Source organism: Phocoena sinus, chromosome 14, assembly GCF_008692025.1.
Source record: "Phocoena sinus isolate mPhoSin1 chromosome 14, mPhoSin1.pri, whole genome shotgun sequence".
NCBI classification, from domain to species: domain Eukaryota; kingdom Metazoa; phylum Chordata; class Mammalia; order Artiodactyla; family Phocoenidae; genus Phocoena; species Phocoena sinus.
In genome coordinates, this window is record NC_045776.1 from 77,889,618 (window position 1) to 77,905,245 (window position 15,628).

The window sequence follows — 15,628 nt, forward strand, 5'->3', positions numbered from 1 at the left end:
TGCCGATGCAGGGGACACGGGTTCGTGCCCCGGTCTGGGAAGATCCCACGTGCCGCAGAGCAGCTGGGCCCGTGAGCCATGGCTGCTGAGCCTGCGCATCCGGAGCCTGTGCTCCGCAACGGGAGAGGCCGCAACAGTGAGAGGCCCGCGTACCACAGAAAAACAAAAAAAAAAGGCAGCAAGGGGAAAGCAACAAATAACATACAAGGGAATCCCCATAAGGTTAACAGCTGATCTTTCAGCGGAAACTCTGCAAGCCAGAAGGGAGTGGCAAGACATATTTAAAGTGGTGAAGGGAAAAACCTACAACCAAGATTACTCTCCCCAGCAAGGATCTCATTCAGATTCGACAGAGAAATTAAAATCTTTACAGACAAGCAAAAGCTAAAGAATTCAGCACCACCAAACCAGCTTTACAACAAACGCTAAAGGAACTTCTCTAGGCAGGAAACACAAGAGAAGGAAAAGACGTACAATAACAAACCCAAAACAATTAAGAAAATGGTAATAGGAACATACATATCGATAATTACCTTAAATGTAAATGGATTAAATGCTCCCACCAAAAGACATAGACTGGCTGAATGGATACAAAAACAAGACCTCCCGTATATATTCTGTCTACAAGAGACCCACTCAAGACCTAGGGACACATACAGACTGAAAGTGAGGGGATGGAAAAAGATATTCCATGCCAATGGAAATCAAAAGAAAGCTGGAGTAGCAATTCTCATATCACACAAAATAGACTTTAAAATAAAGACTATTACAAGAGACAGAGAAGGACACTACATAATGATCAAGGGATCAATTCAAGAAGAAGATATGACAATTGTAAATATTTATGCACCCAACATAGGAGCACCTCAGTACATAAGGCAAATACTAACAGCCATAAAAGGGGAAATCGACAGTAACACAATAATAGTAGGGGACTTTAACACCCATTTTCACCAAAGCTGGACTGATCAACTAAAACGAAAATAAATAAGGAAACACAAGCTTTAAACGATACATTAAGCAAGATGGACTTAATTGATATTTATAGGACAGTTCATCCAAAAACAACAGAATACACTTTCTTCTCAAGTGCTCATGGAACATTCTCCAGGATAGATCATATCTTGGGTCACAAATCAAGCCTTGGTAAATTTAGGAAAACTGAAATCATATCAAGTATCTTTTCTGACCACAACGCTATGAGACTAGATATCAATTACAGGAAAAAAACTGTAAAAAATGCAAACACATGGAAGCTAAACAATATGCTACTAAATAACCAAGAGATCACTGAAGAAATCAAAGAGGAAATCAAAAAATACCTAGAAACAAATGACAATGAAAACATGATGGCCCCAAACCTATGGGATGCAGCAAAAGCAGTTCTAACAGGGAACTTTATAGCAATACAATCCTACCTCAAGAAACAAGAAAAATCTCAAATAAACAACCTAAGCTTACACCTAAAGCAATTAGATGGAGAAAAGGGAACCCTCTTGCACTGTTGGTGGGAATGTAAATTGATACAGCCACCATGGAGAACAGTATGGAGGTTCCTTAAAAAACTAAAAATAGCACTACCATGACACAGCAATCCCACTACTGGGCATATACCCTGAGAAAACCATAATTCAAAATGAGTCATGTACCACAATGTTCATTGCAGCTCTACTTACAATAGGCAGGACATGGAAGCAACCTAAGTGTCCATTGACAGATGAATGGATAAAGAAGATGTGGCACATATATACGATGGAATATTACTCAGCCATAAAAAGAAACGAAATTGAGTTATTTGTAGTGAGGTGGATGGACCTAGAGTCTGTCATACGGAGTGAAGTAAGTCAGAAAGAGAAAGACAAATACAGTATGCTAACACATATTTATGGAATCTAAGAAAAAAAATGTCATGAAGAACCTAAGGGTAAGACAGGAATAAAGACACAGACCTACTTGAGAATGGACTTGAGGATATGGGGAGGGGGAAGGGTAAGCTGGGACAAAGTGAGAGAGTGGCATGGACATGTATACACTACCAAATGTAAAATAGGTAGCTAGTGGGAAGCAGCCGCATAGCACAGGGAGATCAGCTCTGTGCTTTGTGGCCACCTAGAGGGGTGGGATAGGGAGGGTGGGAGGGAGACGCAAGAGGGAGGGGATATGGGGATACAGGTATACCTATAGCTGATTCAAGTTGTTATACAGCAGCAACTAACACAACAATGTAAAGCAATTATACTCCAATAAAGATGTTTAAAAAAAGTGAAAATAATGTTTGTGTATTTGTTTGTCTATGCATAAAATATTGCTAAAAGGACCCCTAAAATGATGACTTATGAATACTGCTCGCCTCTGGGGAGGGAACCTGTGTGGCTGGGATGACGGGAGAGAGAAGAAGGTTTTACCATGTATCTTTTATATCTTTTAAATTTCAAACCATGTGAATGTCTTTCCTGGTAGAAACAGAAGGAAAATTTGAAAACTAGCAAGGTCGCAAAGTAAACTCAACCATATCCAAGCCAAAATCCATAGCCCAGTATAAGCACTCCTGGCCTCAGCTCCCCACCCCAGCTCTCCAGCTACACTGGCTGGTTTCCTCCCCCACGTGGTTTGGGATTTGTCTCCCCAAGAGGATTCAGGGAGCCATGGAGTGTGGGTGCCAGGATGGCACCACCACTTACCTGCTCCTTCTCTGAATACGGGTTATTGAGGACGACTGGCATGTTGCCCTTCCCCCATAGGTCATTGAAGACTCGGTCGTTCTCCACACCGAGGGGCAGAGGTCTGTGTGATTTGCCATCCAGATCCCTGAAAGGCAAGGCAGGGGACGTGAGGAAGACTCGACGTCTGGAGTGACGGGCTGGCCACCCTGCTCTGAAAGTCCTGAGTCAGTGCAGAACCTTCAGGGCTCACCCACCTGACTCTACATGGAGACGGGGAGCTGTGGACCTGCAGCCTGCCCCGTCGTAGGACCAAGCATGAAGGTGAGCTCATCCAGCTTGGCACTGATGGCTGGCACACACTCATTTTGTGGACATCGTTTTAGGATGACCACGACATAGATTTTGTCCTTCCCTCCCTCTTCCCTCATTTCCTCATCTAGGAACACAGGGGGCCCCACTCCTAGCAGAATCCTATGCAGAACCCCTGGCAGCTTAACATCCCCGAAACTTAATGATAGAAGACACAGGAAGCAAGAGGGGTTTTGGAAACCAGTCCTGTGGGCCAAGGTGATGAGTCATACAAGCGCCGTCTAGAGCACTTATCACAAGACTAGTGATACCAGCCCAGGATCAACAGGAATGATTCTGAAAATAAGGGGAACATAGCAACAGAAATAATACTACTATTAATAACGACAGCGTTTATTAAGCACTTACTACGTGTCAAGCACTTTTCATATGTCTTAGTGAATTTAGTCCTTGGGACAACCGTAGGAGCTAGGTATGAATGTTAATGACTCTTTTAAAGATGGCAGAAGTGAGACAGAAGCTAAGTTGCTCGAGGTCACAGTATCCCAGCCGACTCTCCACATTTACTCTGAAGTGGAGGCTCTTACTAGTACCATCACTTCTCATCATCGTCCCCACCCCCGTCACCATCACCATCGGCTTTACAATTGTCATGATCTGCGCCATCGTAATCATCACCATCCAACTTCTCCCTATCAGCATAACCCCATGGTCACCATAGCAACCATCCCCATCCCCATCAGCACCAGTATCATTCGCCTCATTATCACCAACGCTATTGCCCAAATCATTCCCACCCTTCTCCTCCTCATCACCTTCATCAGATCAGAATCTTCTTCATCATCCTCCTCCCCTTACATCATCACCATCATCATCATCACCACCATCACCTGCCTTACAATCATTATCAGATGAGGAAACTGAGGCTCAGAGAGTTTCAATCACTAGCCTTAACCCTCACAGCTAGGGATGACGGAGCTGGGATTCAAACCCAGGCTTGTTCCTGACTCTGGAGGTTGACTTCTTAACAACGAAGCTTTCCTGGCTCTCTGCCCTTGAACTCTGATAGGTTCAAGAAGAGGCTCTCCTGGCTAGATTCCACAGGCTGAACATCCTCAGAGATGGAGAGGAGTCATGGCTGAAATGGGACGGACTTTGCATCAAAACCCAGACCTCCCAATCAGTCCTGACTCATCTCTGTTCTCCTGTCCTCTGAGCGCTGCCCTCCGGCTTCCTAACCAGCTGCCTCTTTTTAACCCTCCCGTCCAGTTTCACTCTATGGTATCTGTCTGTTCCCCAACTTTGGGTGACGTGGCTTGCTCTGTGGTCCATCTCAGTTTTGGTCCCAGGTGTCGAGGCTGGCCGTATCCAGCCTTCTGTTCTATGTTCCCAGCTTTGGGGATTCCTGGTCCTGGCTCCATAATCTCCTCCAAACCCCAATCTGGTGCTGACAGTCACTTGGGATGAATCAGAAGCCAGGGCCCAAGCTCTGAGTACAAGGCCGTAAGTGGCCCCTCTGGCTGCTCACAAGGAGCGGGGGGCTAACCAAAACCCCCTCCTTGATTTGTTTCACAGCATTCTGGTGGCCCACGTCAAAGCCACTTCTGCTCACCTTGCTTGGAGAGGTCTGCAATTGTCAGAGGGAACATTCTGTTTTACCCTCTTTAAAATGTCACCAAAACACACCAGGAGTGGTTCTTGATTACAGACATTTCCCAAGTCAATGGTTTACCTACATGGTGATAAACAGGGATTGTCTGCTGAGATGGCTGCTCTAAATGTCACTCCAGTCCCTCTCAGCTCTAAAACTCCTGATCCTAGGATATCACATGACCATAAATGGGGATTCAGCAGAGAAGAGAGGAGGTTAGTACTGTTTGAGTGTCTGTAATGTACCAGGTGCCAGCACAGAAGTTATTTCATTAATCTCAACAGATACTAAAAGCCCTATTTTACAGATGCAGAAACTGAGCTCAGAGAGGTTATGTAAATTCCCAAGGTCCAGCAGTAAGCACACAGCAGAGCTGGGATTTGAAACTAGGTCTAAGTGATGCTCGGCTCAGATCCTTCTTTTTTTTTTTTTTTAAACAGAGACAGGAAAAAAGAGTCAGGATGCTTACACTAAGCCAGGGGCTAAAGAGCAAGGAATCCAACATCTCTCACTGAATGAGGTCAGTCTGCAAAAATGACAGGGTTAAAATTACCTGGACAACTCTGAAACCGCTCATATGGCTTGTCTTGTGTGAATCTGCAGGGAGAATTCCTTTTATCAAACTTTTTTTTTTTTTTTAAAGCCTTTAACACCTTTGTTGAAATAACGCATTTGAAGTGTTCTGTCAACACAAACTTATTTGACAGTCCTGGGATGAGCAGGGGAAGAATATTTTTAATATGGGACCATAGGGAACACCCATTAGCGTCTGACATGGAGGCGTTTTGTTTCCTGCACCCGGGGACAAAATCAGAAGTAGATTTAGGTACATTCTCAGCTCCCACCCGCCACCCCAAGTCTGTCCGTGATAACCAGGTCTGAGGGGAATATGTGGTTTATGGCCATGAATTTGCTCAGCCTGGGAGGTATCCGCTTGCTGGGTTCGTATGGGTCGTTCAGCCTACTGGTTAAGACATGGGCTGTGGATTGGGTAGAGCTGGGCTCAACTCTTAGCTTTGCTGGTCATAAGCTGTGTGAATTTGGATATTTTCGATACTTAACCTTTCTAATTCTCAGTATACTCATCTCCAAAGTAGGGTTAATAATAATACCCAGTTCACGGGGTTACTGCAATGGTTAAATGAGGTAACGTTTATGGTGCCTAACCTGTGGCATCTGCTATTGCTTTGACTACTAATTTGCTGACGGGCTGATCAGACAGAAAACAGAGAAAAGAAAATGCTAGTTCTTTATAAAACAGTCAAGATTCCTCTAAGCCAGCATGGTCTAGGAGAACTTCCTGAGTCAATGGAAACATTCCGTGTCTGCCTGTGTTGTCGGTATTTTAGCCTCGGCCCACATGAGGCAACTGAATACTTGGAATGTGCCTACTGTCATTGAGGAATTGCATTTTTAATTTCATTTCACTTTATAGCTAGCGGCATAGCATTGGGCAGTGCTGGCCGAAGGCTTAATGTCTCTAAAGACTGAAGGGATATAAGGCTTCCACCTGAGAAAGGGGTGTCTTCCCCGGGGGCTTGGCAGGAGGTCTGTACTCAGACATTTCTTTTTTTTTAACTGAAGTATAGTTAATTTACAATGTTGTGTTAGTTTCAAGTGTACAGCAAAGGGATTCAGTTATACATACATATATTCTTTTTCTGATTCCTTTCCATTATAGGTTGTTACAAGATGTTGAGTATAGTTGCCTGTGCTATATAGCAGGACCTTGTTTTTTACCTATTTTATATACAGTGGTGTGTATATGTTAATCCCAAACTCTTAATTTATCTCCCCTCTCCCACTGTCCCCTTTGGTAGCCATAAGTTTTTTTTCTATGTCTGTGAGTCTATTTCTGGTTTGTAAATAAGTACATTTGTATCATTTTTTTAGATTCCACATATACGTGATATCATATGATATGTGTCTTTCTCTGATTTAACTTCACTTAGTATGATAATCTCTAGGTCCGTCCATGTTGCTGCAAATGGCACTATTTCATTCTTTTTTTATGGCTGAGTAATATTCCATCGAGCTATTGCATATCATGTCTTGTTCACAGAGCCCAGAAATTTGGGAATTCTCTGCTTCCTTTCTAGACTCACACCTCCCATCACTCTTAGCCCTGATCTCCACTCTCCTCTCTTCCCAACGAGCACACTATGTCCACACCTACATTTATCCTTGCCCTCCCCAGGATGCCCTTTCATTTCCCTCTGCTGAGAGCCAACTCCTATTCGTCCTTCAAGGGCCATTTCACATGCCACCTCTCCTGGGGGTCACACAAAGTCATGCTTGTAAAATGCCTGGTACATAGCCAGCACTAACCAAACATGAACTAAATTTATCTTTATTTACAGCTAAGGCAGTTGAAGCCCAGAGAGATTAACCTGTAGAGATCCCACCACCAGTGAGAAGTGGAGGAAGCTTCGACATCAAATGTCTCCGTCTCGCTGTCCTCCCAGCTGAGACTCGCTGTGAACAGGGCTTATGGGGAAGGGGAGCCATTTGACTGGACCTCACACTCGTGAAGAACCTCAAATCTAGATAGCAAATATCCCCCCCAAATGAGGCGGAGGTGGTGAATGTATTTATCAGCTAAATGCAATTTTGGTAACTCCAATGTATCATTGCTTCATTTAAGTCAACACCCTGGGAGCCCACAGATGGAAGTGGATGGGGCCTGGCTTGACTTCTGAGAAGCCTGGGTGGTGATTCTCCTTTGCCAGTACTCTCGAGGCTCTGTCCTGCCCAGCTGCCTGAGGGGTCTTGATTTAGATCAGGGTTTCTCAGCCTGGAGCTCTTGATATTTGGGGTCTGGTCATTCTTTGTGGTGAGGGCTGTCCTGTGCATTGTAGCATGTTGAGCAGCGTCCCTGGTCTCTCCCCACTAGATGCCAGTAACATCCCCCATCACCCCACCACCAGCTGTGACAACCGAAAATGTCTAGACATTGCCCAATGTCCCCGTGGGCAGGGGGAGAAATATACTCCTCCCTGTTGAGAAGCACAGCTTAGCTGCAGCCGAGGACCCCAATCCCATGCTTCCCAGTTCCTTGCTCCACGCCCACCCAAGGGTCTATGAGGATTTATTTACTAGTTGTCCCTTGTTTCCAGATGGGACTGAGGAACCTGCCTTCACTAAGTGGCTGCCCCATACTCTCAGTGTCCTTATCCCCCTGGAAAGGCCACCCTCCAGTGGACTTGCTATTCTGGTAGACCAGCGAGGCCAGAGCCATCATGTGGTCATGTTTGGTGGTTCTCAAACTTCAGGGTGCATCAGAATCCATTGAAGGGCTTGTTAAAATTCCCCTGAGCCCACCCCCTGGAGAGTCTGAAATAGTGGGAAGCCTGAAATCTGCATCGTCAAAAGCACCCCACGGGCTGCCCTGGTGGCACAGTGGTTGAGAGTCCGCCTGCTGATGCAGGGGACACGGGTTTGTGCCCCGGTCCGGGAAGACCCCACATGTCGCGGAGCGGCTGGGCCCGTGAGCCACGGCCGCTGAGCCTGCGCGTCCAGAGCCTGTGCTCCGCAACGGGAGAGGCCACAGCAGTGAGAGGCCCGCGTACCGCAAAAAAAAAAAAAAAGCACCCCACATCAGCCAAGGATACCCTTGAAGACCCATTTCTCTTGGAGAGCTCTGAGCTAGACTCTTGTAGTGAGCAGGAAGGTCCCCTCCTGGTTAGAAATGTCACCCTCCCCCCAGCTCCTCTCTTCCCCCCCTTACCCTCCCCCCATAAGATCAGGTAGGATGCTCTCCCTCCTACCTGGTGAGCATTTTCTGTGCTTTTTGGCAAGGACTAAACTAAAGCCCTTTTCTTCCACTTGACTACCTGGATCGTCATACTCAAGCCAAGAGTTGGTCTAGCATCTCTAAACCTTCTGAGGACCTTTGCCAGATCCTTCCAACCGAGGCTCCCCTGAGCTCTCATGCGGGGGCATGGGGGTCCTGGGCCTGACTCCACCGGGAGTTTGCACGTATGCTGGTCGGCCCAGTGCTGACCGCTAACCCGCCCCGAGGACCCAGGATGGGAAGCAGGTGGGCCCGGCCTGTGTGCGGGGCGCAGCCTGGAGGTGGGGACGGCCTGCTCCGGCCCAGGCAGGCGAGGAGGCCGCCAAGGAGCAGCTGGCCCTGGCAGGAAGCCCTGCCTGCATCTCTCGGCAGACACCACACTCTCCCGCAGCCCCCTTCTCGCCCTCCACACTCCAGCGGCCTTTGGCTTCCGCCTCTCCCTGGTTGCGGATGATGGGAGCTGAGCTGAGCTGAAGCTGGAAGACTTGGGGGCGGTGGAAGTGGGTGTGGGGTCGCTCTGCAGCTTTCCTGCTAGATTTCATCCCGCTGGGGTCGGGGGAAGTTCTTTTCTTTTTAAAATTATTTTATTTTTGGCTGTGTTGGGTATTTGTTGGTGCGTGCAGGCTTTCTTTAGTTGCGGCGAGCGGGGGCTTTTTATTGTGGTGGCTTCTCTTGTTGAGGAGCACGGGCTATAGGCACGTAGGCTCAGTAGTTGTGGCTCGCGGGCTCTAGAGCACAGAGCTCAGTAGTTGTGGCCCACGGGCTTAGCTGCTCTGCAGCCTGTGGGATCCTCCCGGACCAGGGCTCGAACCTGTGTTCCCTGCCTTGGCAGGCAGATTTTTAACCACTGCGCTACCAGGGAAGCCCTGGGGTGGTGGGGGGGTAAGTTCTTGATAAAGAGAAAGGTATGCTCTTCAGAGCGGGAATTCCATGGCAAGTGCTGTAGCTGAGAAGTGAGGCGAGGGCCTCTGAGCTCAGGAACAACCATGACTCTCATTCCTAACGTCACCAAAGCTGGACAGGGACTTCCCCAGTGGTGCAGTGGTTAAGAATCCACCTGCCAATGCAGGGGACACGGGTTCGAACCCTGGTCAGGGAAGATCCCACATGCCGCGGAGCAACTAAACCCGAGCGCCACAACTACTGAGCCTGCGCTGTAGAGCCCGTGAGCCACAACTACTGAGCCCACGTGCCACAACTACTGAAGCCCGCGCACCTAGAGGCCCGTGCTCTGCAGCAAGAGAAGCCACCGCAATGAAGAGTAGCCCCTGCTCGCTGCAACTAGAGAAAGCCCGCACACAGCAACGAAAACCCAACGCAGCCAAAATTAATAAATAAATAAATTTATTAAAAAAAAAAAAAAAGCAGGCACGATTCTCCAGCTCGTGTCTATAGGCTCCAGGCTGGGGGGTTGGGGCTGAGTTTGGATCCCAGCTCCCATGGCTGATTGCCTCGCCAGGATGTGGACTTCTTGCTAACAGCTCTTCTGATCTATTTTTTGAGAGGCTCAAAATCGGTTTTAATGTAAAATCTCTTGATTTATCTATTTTGCCACAAATTCACTTTTTCAGTAAACTCTGCAGGCCAGATAAAACTCATGGGAGATCTGCTCATGACCTTCGACCCCCAGTATGTGACCTCTGACCTAAAGGGATGTCGCAGTCCCTCCTCCTGGAGTGATATTCCAGAGAGGTCGAAGGCAGCAGTAAACCTTCCGGGTATGGCTGTACAGGAGGTGGACCGGTCGGGTACTTGGCCTGCAATAAGCATGGCTACCATTGACCTTCAGGAAGAACCTGAACGGTTGTTCTGGAAGGAATCTTAGGGTTCGTCTTGTGCATGTACCATTTTTACCGACGGAGGAACTAAGTTAGGCCCAGAGAGGTCAAGGGGTTTTCCTAAAATATGTAGCTGGTGAGTGGCAAAGGGGGCGGGGTGGGGGGAGTGGCAGCGGGTGGATCTAGAAGTAGGGCCACTGAACCCAGTCCAGTGAGACTTGATGGTGATGGTGACTGGGACAGCTATCGGCCAGTCCAGGGCCTGGCCACAGCACTGCTCGGGGAGGGGGCTTGGTGGATGAACATGGGAGGCTGAATAACAGCCTCCAAAGATATCCAGTTCTAGTCCCTGGAACCCATATATGTTACCTTGCACGGACAAAGCATCTTTGCAGCTGTGCTTAAATTAAGGATCTTGAAAATAGGAAGGTTATCCTGGATTATCTGGTTGGGCCCTAAAGGTTGTTACAACCATCTCCCGGTCTGGGAGGATCCCACACGCCGCGGAGCGGCTGGGCCTGTGGGCCATGGCCACTGGGCCTGCGCGTCCGGAGCCTGTGCTCCGTGGTGGGAGAGGCCGCAGTGGTGAGAGGCCCGTGTACCGCAAGGAAAAGAAAAAAAAAAAAAAAAATAGAAGGAAGGAGAGGGAGACTTGACCACAGAAGAGGAAGGCCATGTGACCATGGAGCAAAATGGTAGGTGTGCTGCTGGCTTTGAAGATGGTGGAAGGGGCCATAAGCCAAGGGATGCAAGGGGTACAGCTCTAGAACCTGGGAAAGGCCAGGAAACATCATCTCCTCTAGAGCCTCTAGACTTAAGACCCCCAGAATGTAAGAGAATAAAGATGTGTTGTTTTAAGGCACCAAGTTTGTGGTCATTTGTTACAGTAGCCACAGGAACGATGGCTGATACAATGAGTGGGTGGTGACAGGGACGGGGATGGGATGGGATGGCCGGTGGTGGGATGGTTGATGGCCCCTGCCCAGGTGTCCAACCTCACCACCTACCACTCTCCTCCTATTGGCTGAACTCAAGCCCCACAGGCCTCCTCCTTTCAGTTCCTTGAACATATCAACCTCATCCCTGCCTCAGGACCTTTGCTCCTGCTGTACCCTCTGCCAGGAACACACTTCCCCAGATTTCACATGGTTCACACCTTCTGGCCTCGGTATAAATGCCTTCAGAGAAGCCTTCCCTGACCTTCCGATCTAATGTGCTACCCAACCCCAAGCCGCTTCTCCTGAGGTCAATGTATTACTTCCTTCACATCATGTATCACTATCTAAAATGATTGCATGTGTCTATTTGTTTATTATTCATTTCTTGCCTATGATATGACTCTATAATGGATCATCAGTGGATCCCCAGCTCTTAGGACAGTATCTGAGGCAGAATAGATGCTCCATAAATATCCAGCAACTGAAAGATGGAGAGAAGCCCTCTGGTTACATGCAATTTGAGGTGGGCGGGCTTGTTTCCATAGCTCTGCCCCAGAATGAGGGTCTGGGTGCCCGCTGGGCCAGGTGGCAGGGATACAGATGGGAGGAGGGCACAGAACAAGAGCAATAACTGCTATAAATAGGACCTCGGTCCCCCGCCCAGGAAAGGATGGACTGGGGGAAGCCACTCACACTCGAATGTTCGGGGTGAGAATGAAAAGTTGAACCCAGATTCAGCGTGATGACAAAGATACCGGAGTCAATGCCTTAGTTGAAAAATGCCACCAGAGTGATTCAAAGCCACGAGGCATGTCAAATGCAGCCTAGGAGGAGATTCTCTAATGCAGACAGTCCTGGAATCAATGCTGTCATTGGTCGGTCTGAGATCAGTTCTCCAGGGGGGCTGTCTTTAGTAGATGACAACCTCAGGGCCTCAGTTTCCCCTTCAGACTAAGAAAATATTCTGATGTCCTCAGAAATTTGCTGGCTAGTGGTCAAGGGCACTGTGGCCAACAGTGCAATCTACAAAGTTAGTAGAGGTCAAGAGTATGGGTTTAGGGTCGAGTTCTGGCTTTGCCATGGGCTGGCTGTGTGACCTGGCACAAGTGACTGCACCTGTCTGAGCCTTGGTTTCCTTATCAGGAAATCGGGGTGCTATGCAGAGAAAGTGAATTACTTGATGTTAAGACCATAGCCTGGGGTCAGCCCCACCTGGAGTGCTCAGCCGAGGCTGACCAACATGATGACGATAAAACTCAGGCTTGTCATAGAAGGAGGCCACCTCCCCCAATTAAGCTGATTCTATAGGGTTGAAATTGACTCCCGTTCCTCCAGCCACACTCTCTTGTCTGGTTTCTCTTTAACTGTAGACGCTCACTGTGAGACGTCTAGGTAGAACCTGGATAGAACCCTGTGGCCAGTGCTGTGTGACCCTGGGCAAGCTGCTTCACCTCTCTGAGCTTTAGTTCCTTCTTATATAAACGGGGGCTAAAACTACAGGTGCTACTTAGGGAGCTGAATTCATGCAAGCTCGGAAGAGTTGACTATTGTGAAGGTACTCTTGTAAGTAACCAAGGGCCCTGTGAGTGGATGAGAAGTTATCAGAGCACAGGGCGAGGCTGACCAGCTAGTCCAGATGGATGCTGGACCGGAGACCTTGGCCTCTTTAGAACCCTCCTTCAGGGCAGCAAGCTGAGCAACCTGGATATCCTCTGACATGCAGCATTTTAAAGTGACCGCTCCCAAGCACAGAAGGTCCCCAGAACACCACCTTCCTTCCTGACCATCCCTCACCTGCTGCCACCGCCTGCCAGGGCCACCTCCCCCGGGATGAAGGAATGAGACTGTGTCTAAAGTAAATATCACTTCTCTCCATAAATAAGGGCCAGTACGCCAAACAACAGGATTAGGGGTGCCCCATGAGGGAAAGGGATTAGACAGAGCAGGGGAATCAGTCCACAGCCAAGAGGAAAGAAGGACGGAGGAAGAAAATGAGGCCAAGAGGGTGGAAGAGTCAAGGTCGCTGCTGAGAACCAGTGATGGCCCAGCCTCTGCTCAGACCCAGAAGCCGCGGACACTGAGTGTGACCTGGATGTGGGGCTCTGGGCCTGGCAGGCAGCTGGCCTCATTGTCATCTAACATCTGGGATGCCAGTCTGACCCCACCCCGAAAAGCAGCCTGGATGGAGAGGCCCCTGGGGGGACTGGGACACTGATTCGTAACGAGACACTTATTTCAGTCGTGAGCAGACAATTTGGCAACTTGCGGGAGCGCTTTTGTGGTCGTTAACGGTGATGGCAAGTGCTCCTGGCATCACAGCGGGAGGGAGGTGGCATGGGGGGGGGCGAGGGGCCTCCTGCAATACCAGCGACAAACCCACTCAAGGAAGAAGGATCCAGACTGCCACACAAACTTTGGACACCCACTAAGATAAAAAAGCATGCTTAAATTTCTCAGCCAAGATCTCAATTTGGGCTTATGTATAAATTTGGCTTTAAATTATACTGAACTTTCCATGCACGCAACTGTTGGGTAAATCAAAGAAAGACAGGACATCATTTTATCAGGAATCATTTACCATTTTGGAAAAGTCACATCACCAAGGTGACGCTGTAGGTGGCATTTGAGTTGCCAGCACAACACACCTGTGTCAGTCTGCATCTGACGCCGTCGTGTTTGCAGCAAGTCTATCTTTAGGTGCAAACACGTGACACTCCGGTGGAGCCATGCCTGTGCACTGAGATATTAAATTATAGGCTCTTTTATTATAAATGACTTTGATGCTCTATCTCCTTTATTTTATAGTTAGGGCGTTATATTGATTTACAAAATGTAAAGTGCGGGTAGGTATTGTGCTCCATGAATGAGCTTCTGGTTAGTGAAGGGGACATTTAAAAATATTTGTTAAAAAAAAGGCGGGGGAGCTTCGCATCTGGCCACTGAGCTGGGGGAACACATGCTATTACAGTGTATTACTCAACCTTAGAACCACTCGTCTTAGTGGGTTTCGTGGAGGCATATGCTTGCCCTGGGTCACTTTCTCCCAAATCATACCTCCACCAAAGCAGTTTTTTCGACTACTTTTGGTCAATCACACTGCACGTGAGACTGATGTGGGCTCCCTGGATGGAGGACCCTGAATGGACGAGGGCAGCTGAGAGCTCAGATGTAACCTCCTGAGGTTGTAAGATGGGTCTGGCGGGAGCGGGGCCCCGCAACAGACCGCCGTGTCCCTCCCTCATTCTTGGGGACACAAGGCTGCTTCCCTGAGATGGTGTTTGGAGAAGCCCCTTGGGGCTTGGCTACAAAGAGGGCTCCCATTAAAGTTCATTACACTCAATGATCTCATCTCAGTCTGGTGTCCTGTCTCCGGCCTCTTCCAGCCGACAGTCCTGTCTTCGGATTGTCAGCTGGGAGAGGGGGTCACGTTGGCTCCTCGGATGGAGGGCCCAGCTCCCAGTGATAGGAGGGACTTCTCCACATCATACCTGGTGATTCAGGCTCCCGGGGTCAGGGTGGGACTGAAACAGAGCCCCCGGGGTTTCTGAGGCTCACACCTCACGCCCACCCTGTGCCCAGCTGAGAATCAGAACCAAGTACATGGGACATTAGTACAGGGGCTCAGCTGCCCCACGCGGTGTGATGGCCCCACTCACTGCCCTGCTGCCCCTCCTGGGAGAGGTGGTGCTGAGGATGGGGGGCATGTATAGGATTAGGGGGGCAAGGCCGTGCCCAGGAGCCTCTGAGGACAGACACTTCCAATGCCTCCTGGAAAACAAGGCCAGTGATTGCTTCTGGACCATACAGCTGCCTTAGAATTTAAGTCCACGGAGCGAGACTTGGGGGGCCTGCTGGCTGCCCAGAAGCTATCTCAAGGCTCAACACGTCATCTCCACTGGGTGTGTTGCTGTAGGGACCCCTGGGAGGTGGCTGCTCTGAGGGCTGGATTCTAGCCTGGGGGACCTCCCTAGTTGAGGGAGAATCAGGCACCGGGTCCCTGCCGCCAGGAGAACCCTGAGGACTGATCCTGGCCCCCAGCTCTGGAAATGGACAGCAGGGCACTGGGGGCTCCCAACTCTGCCCACACCGTGGCCTGTGTTTTGGGCCCAAGACGCGCTCTCTCTTGTGGAGACAGGACCCAAGGTGTGGGAAAGGCTCCAGGGTGTGTGCAGGGGACTCACAGGAGCGTGAAGGGGTGGCTGGGAGGGCGCCCTTTGTCTCCCCTCTGCCCAAGCCTTCTGACAGAGCCTCCACCTTCCTACTTGGGGTCCTGCTGGCACTGGTTCAGTTTTTGCCCTGGTGTCAGATGCTGGAAAAGCCCCAGGATGCAATGGTGGCCGGGGTGGGCTCCATGGACTGAGGCGCCCACCAATGGGTAGTTTGGGGGCCACCCCACCAGGAAGGAGGACTGGATCCCATGCAGTTCCCCAAATGTGCCAGGCACACCTGACCACAGGACCTTGGCACCTGCCGCTTCCTCTGCCTGGAACACCCCT

General features: G+C 49.3%; 1 protein-coding gene across 1 annotated transcript in view; it reads right to left on the reverse strand.

The window, feature by feature from the left end:
- Positions 1 to 15,628, reverse strand: part of NOS1 (nitric oxide synthase 1) — a 166,307-nt gene that overhangs the window by 69,981 nt on the left and 80,698 nt on the right. Inside the window, exon 3 of the mRNA XM_032602631.1 lies at positions 2,682 to 2,808. Coding sequence (XP_032458522.1) covers positions 2,682 to 2,808 — 127 coding nt within the window. The remainder of the gene's footprint in view (positions 1 to 2,681; positions 2,809 to 15,628) is intronic.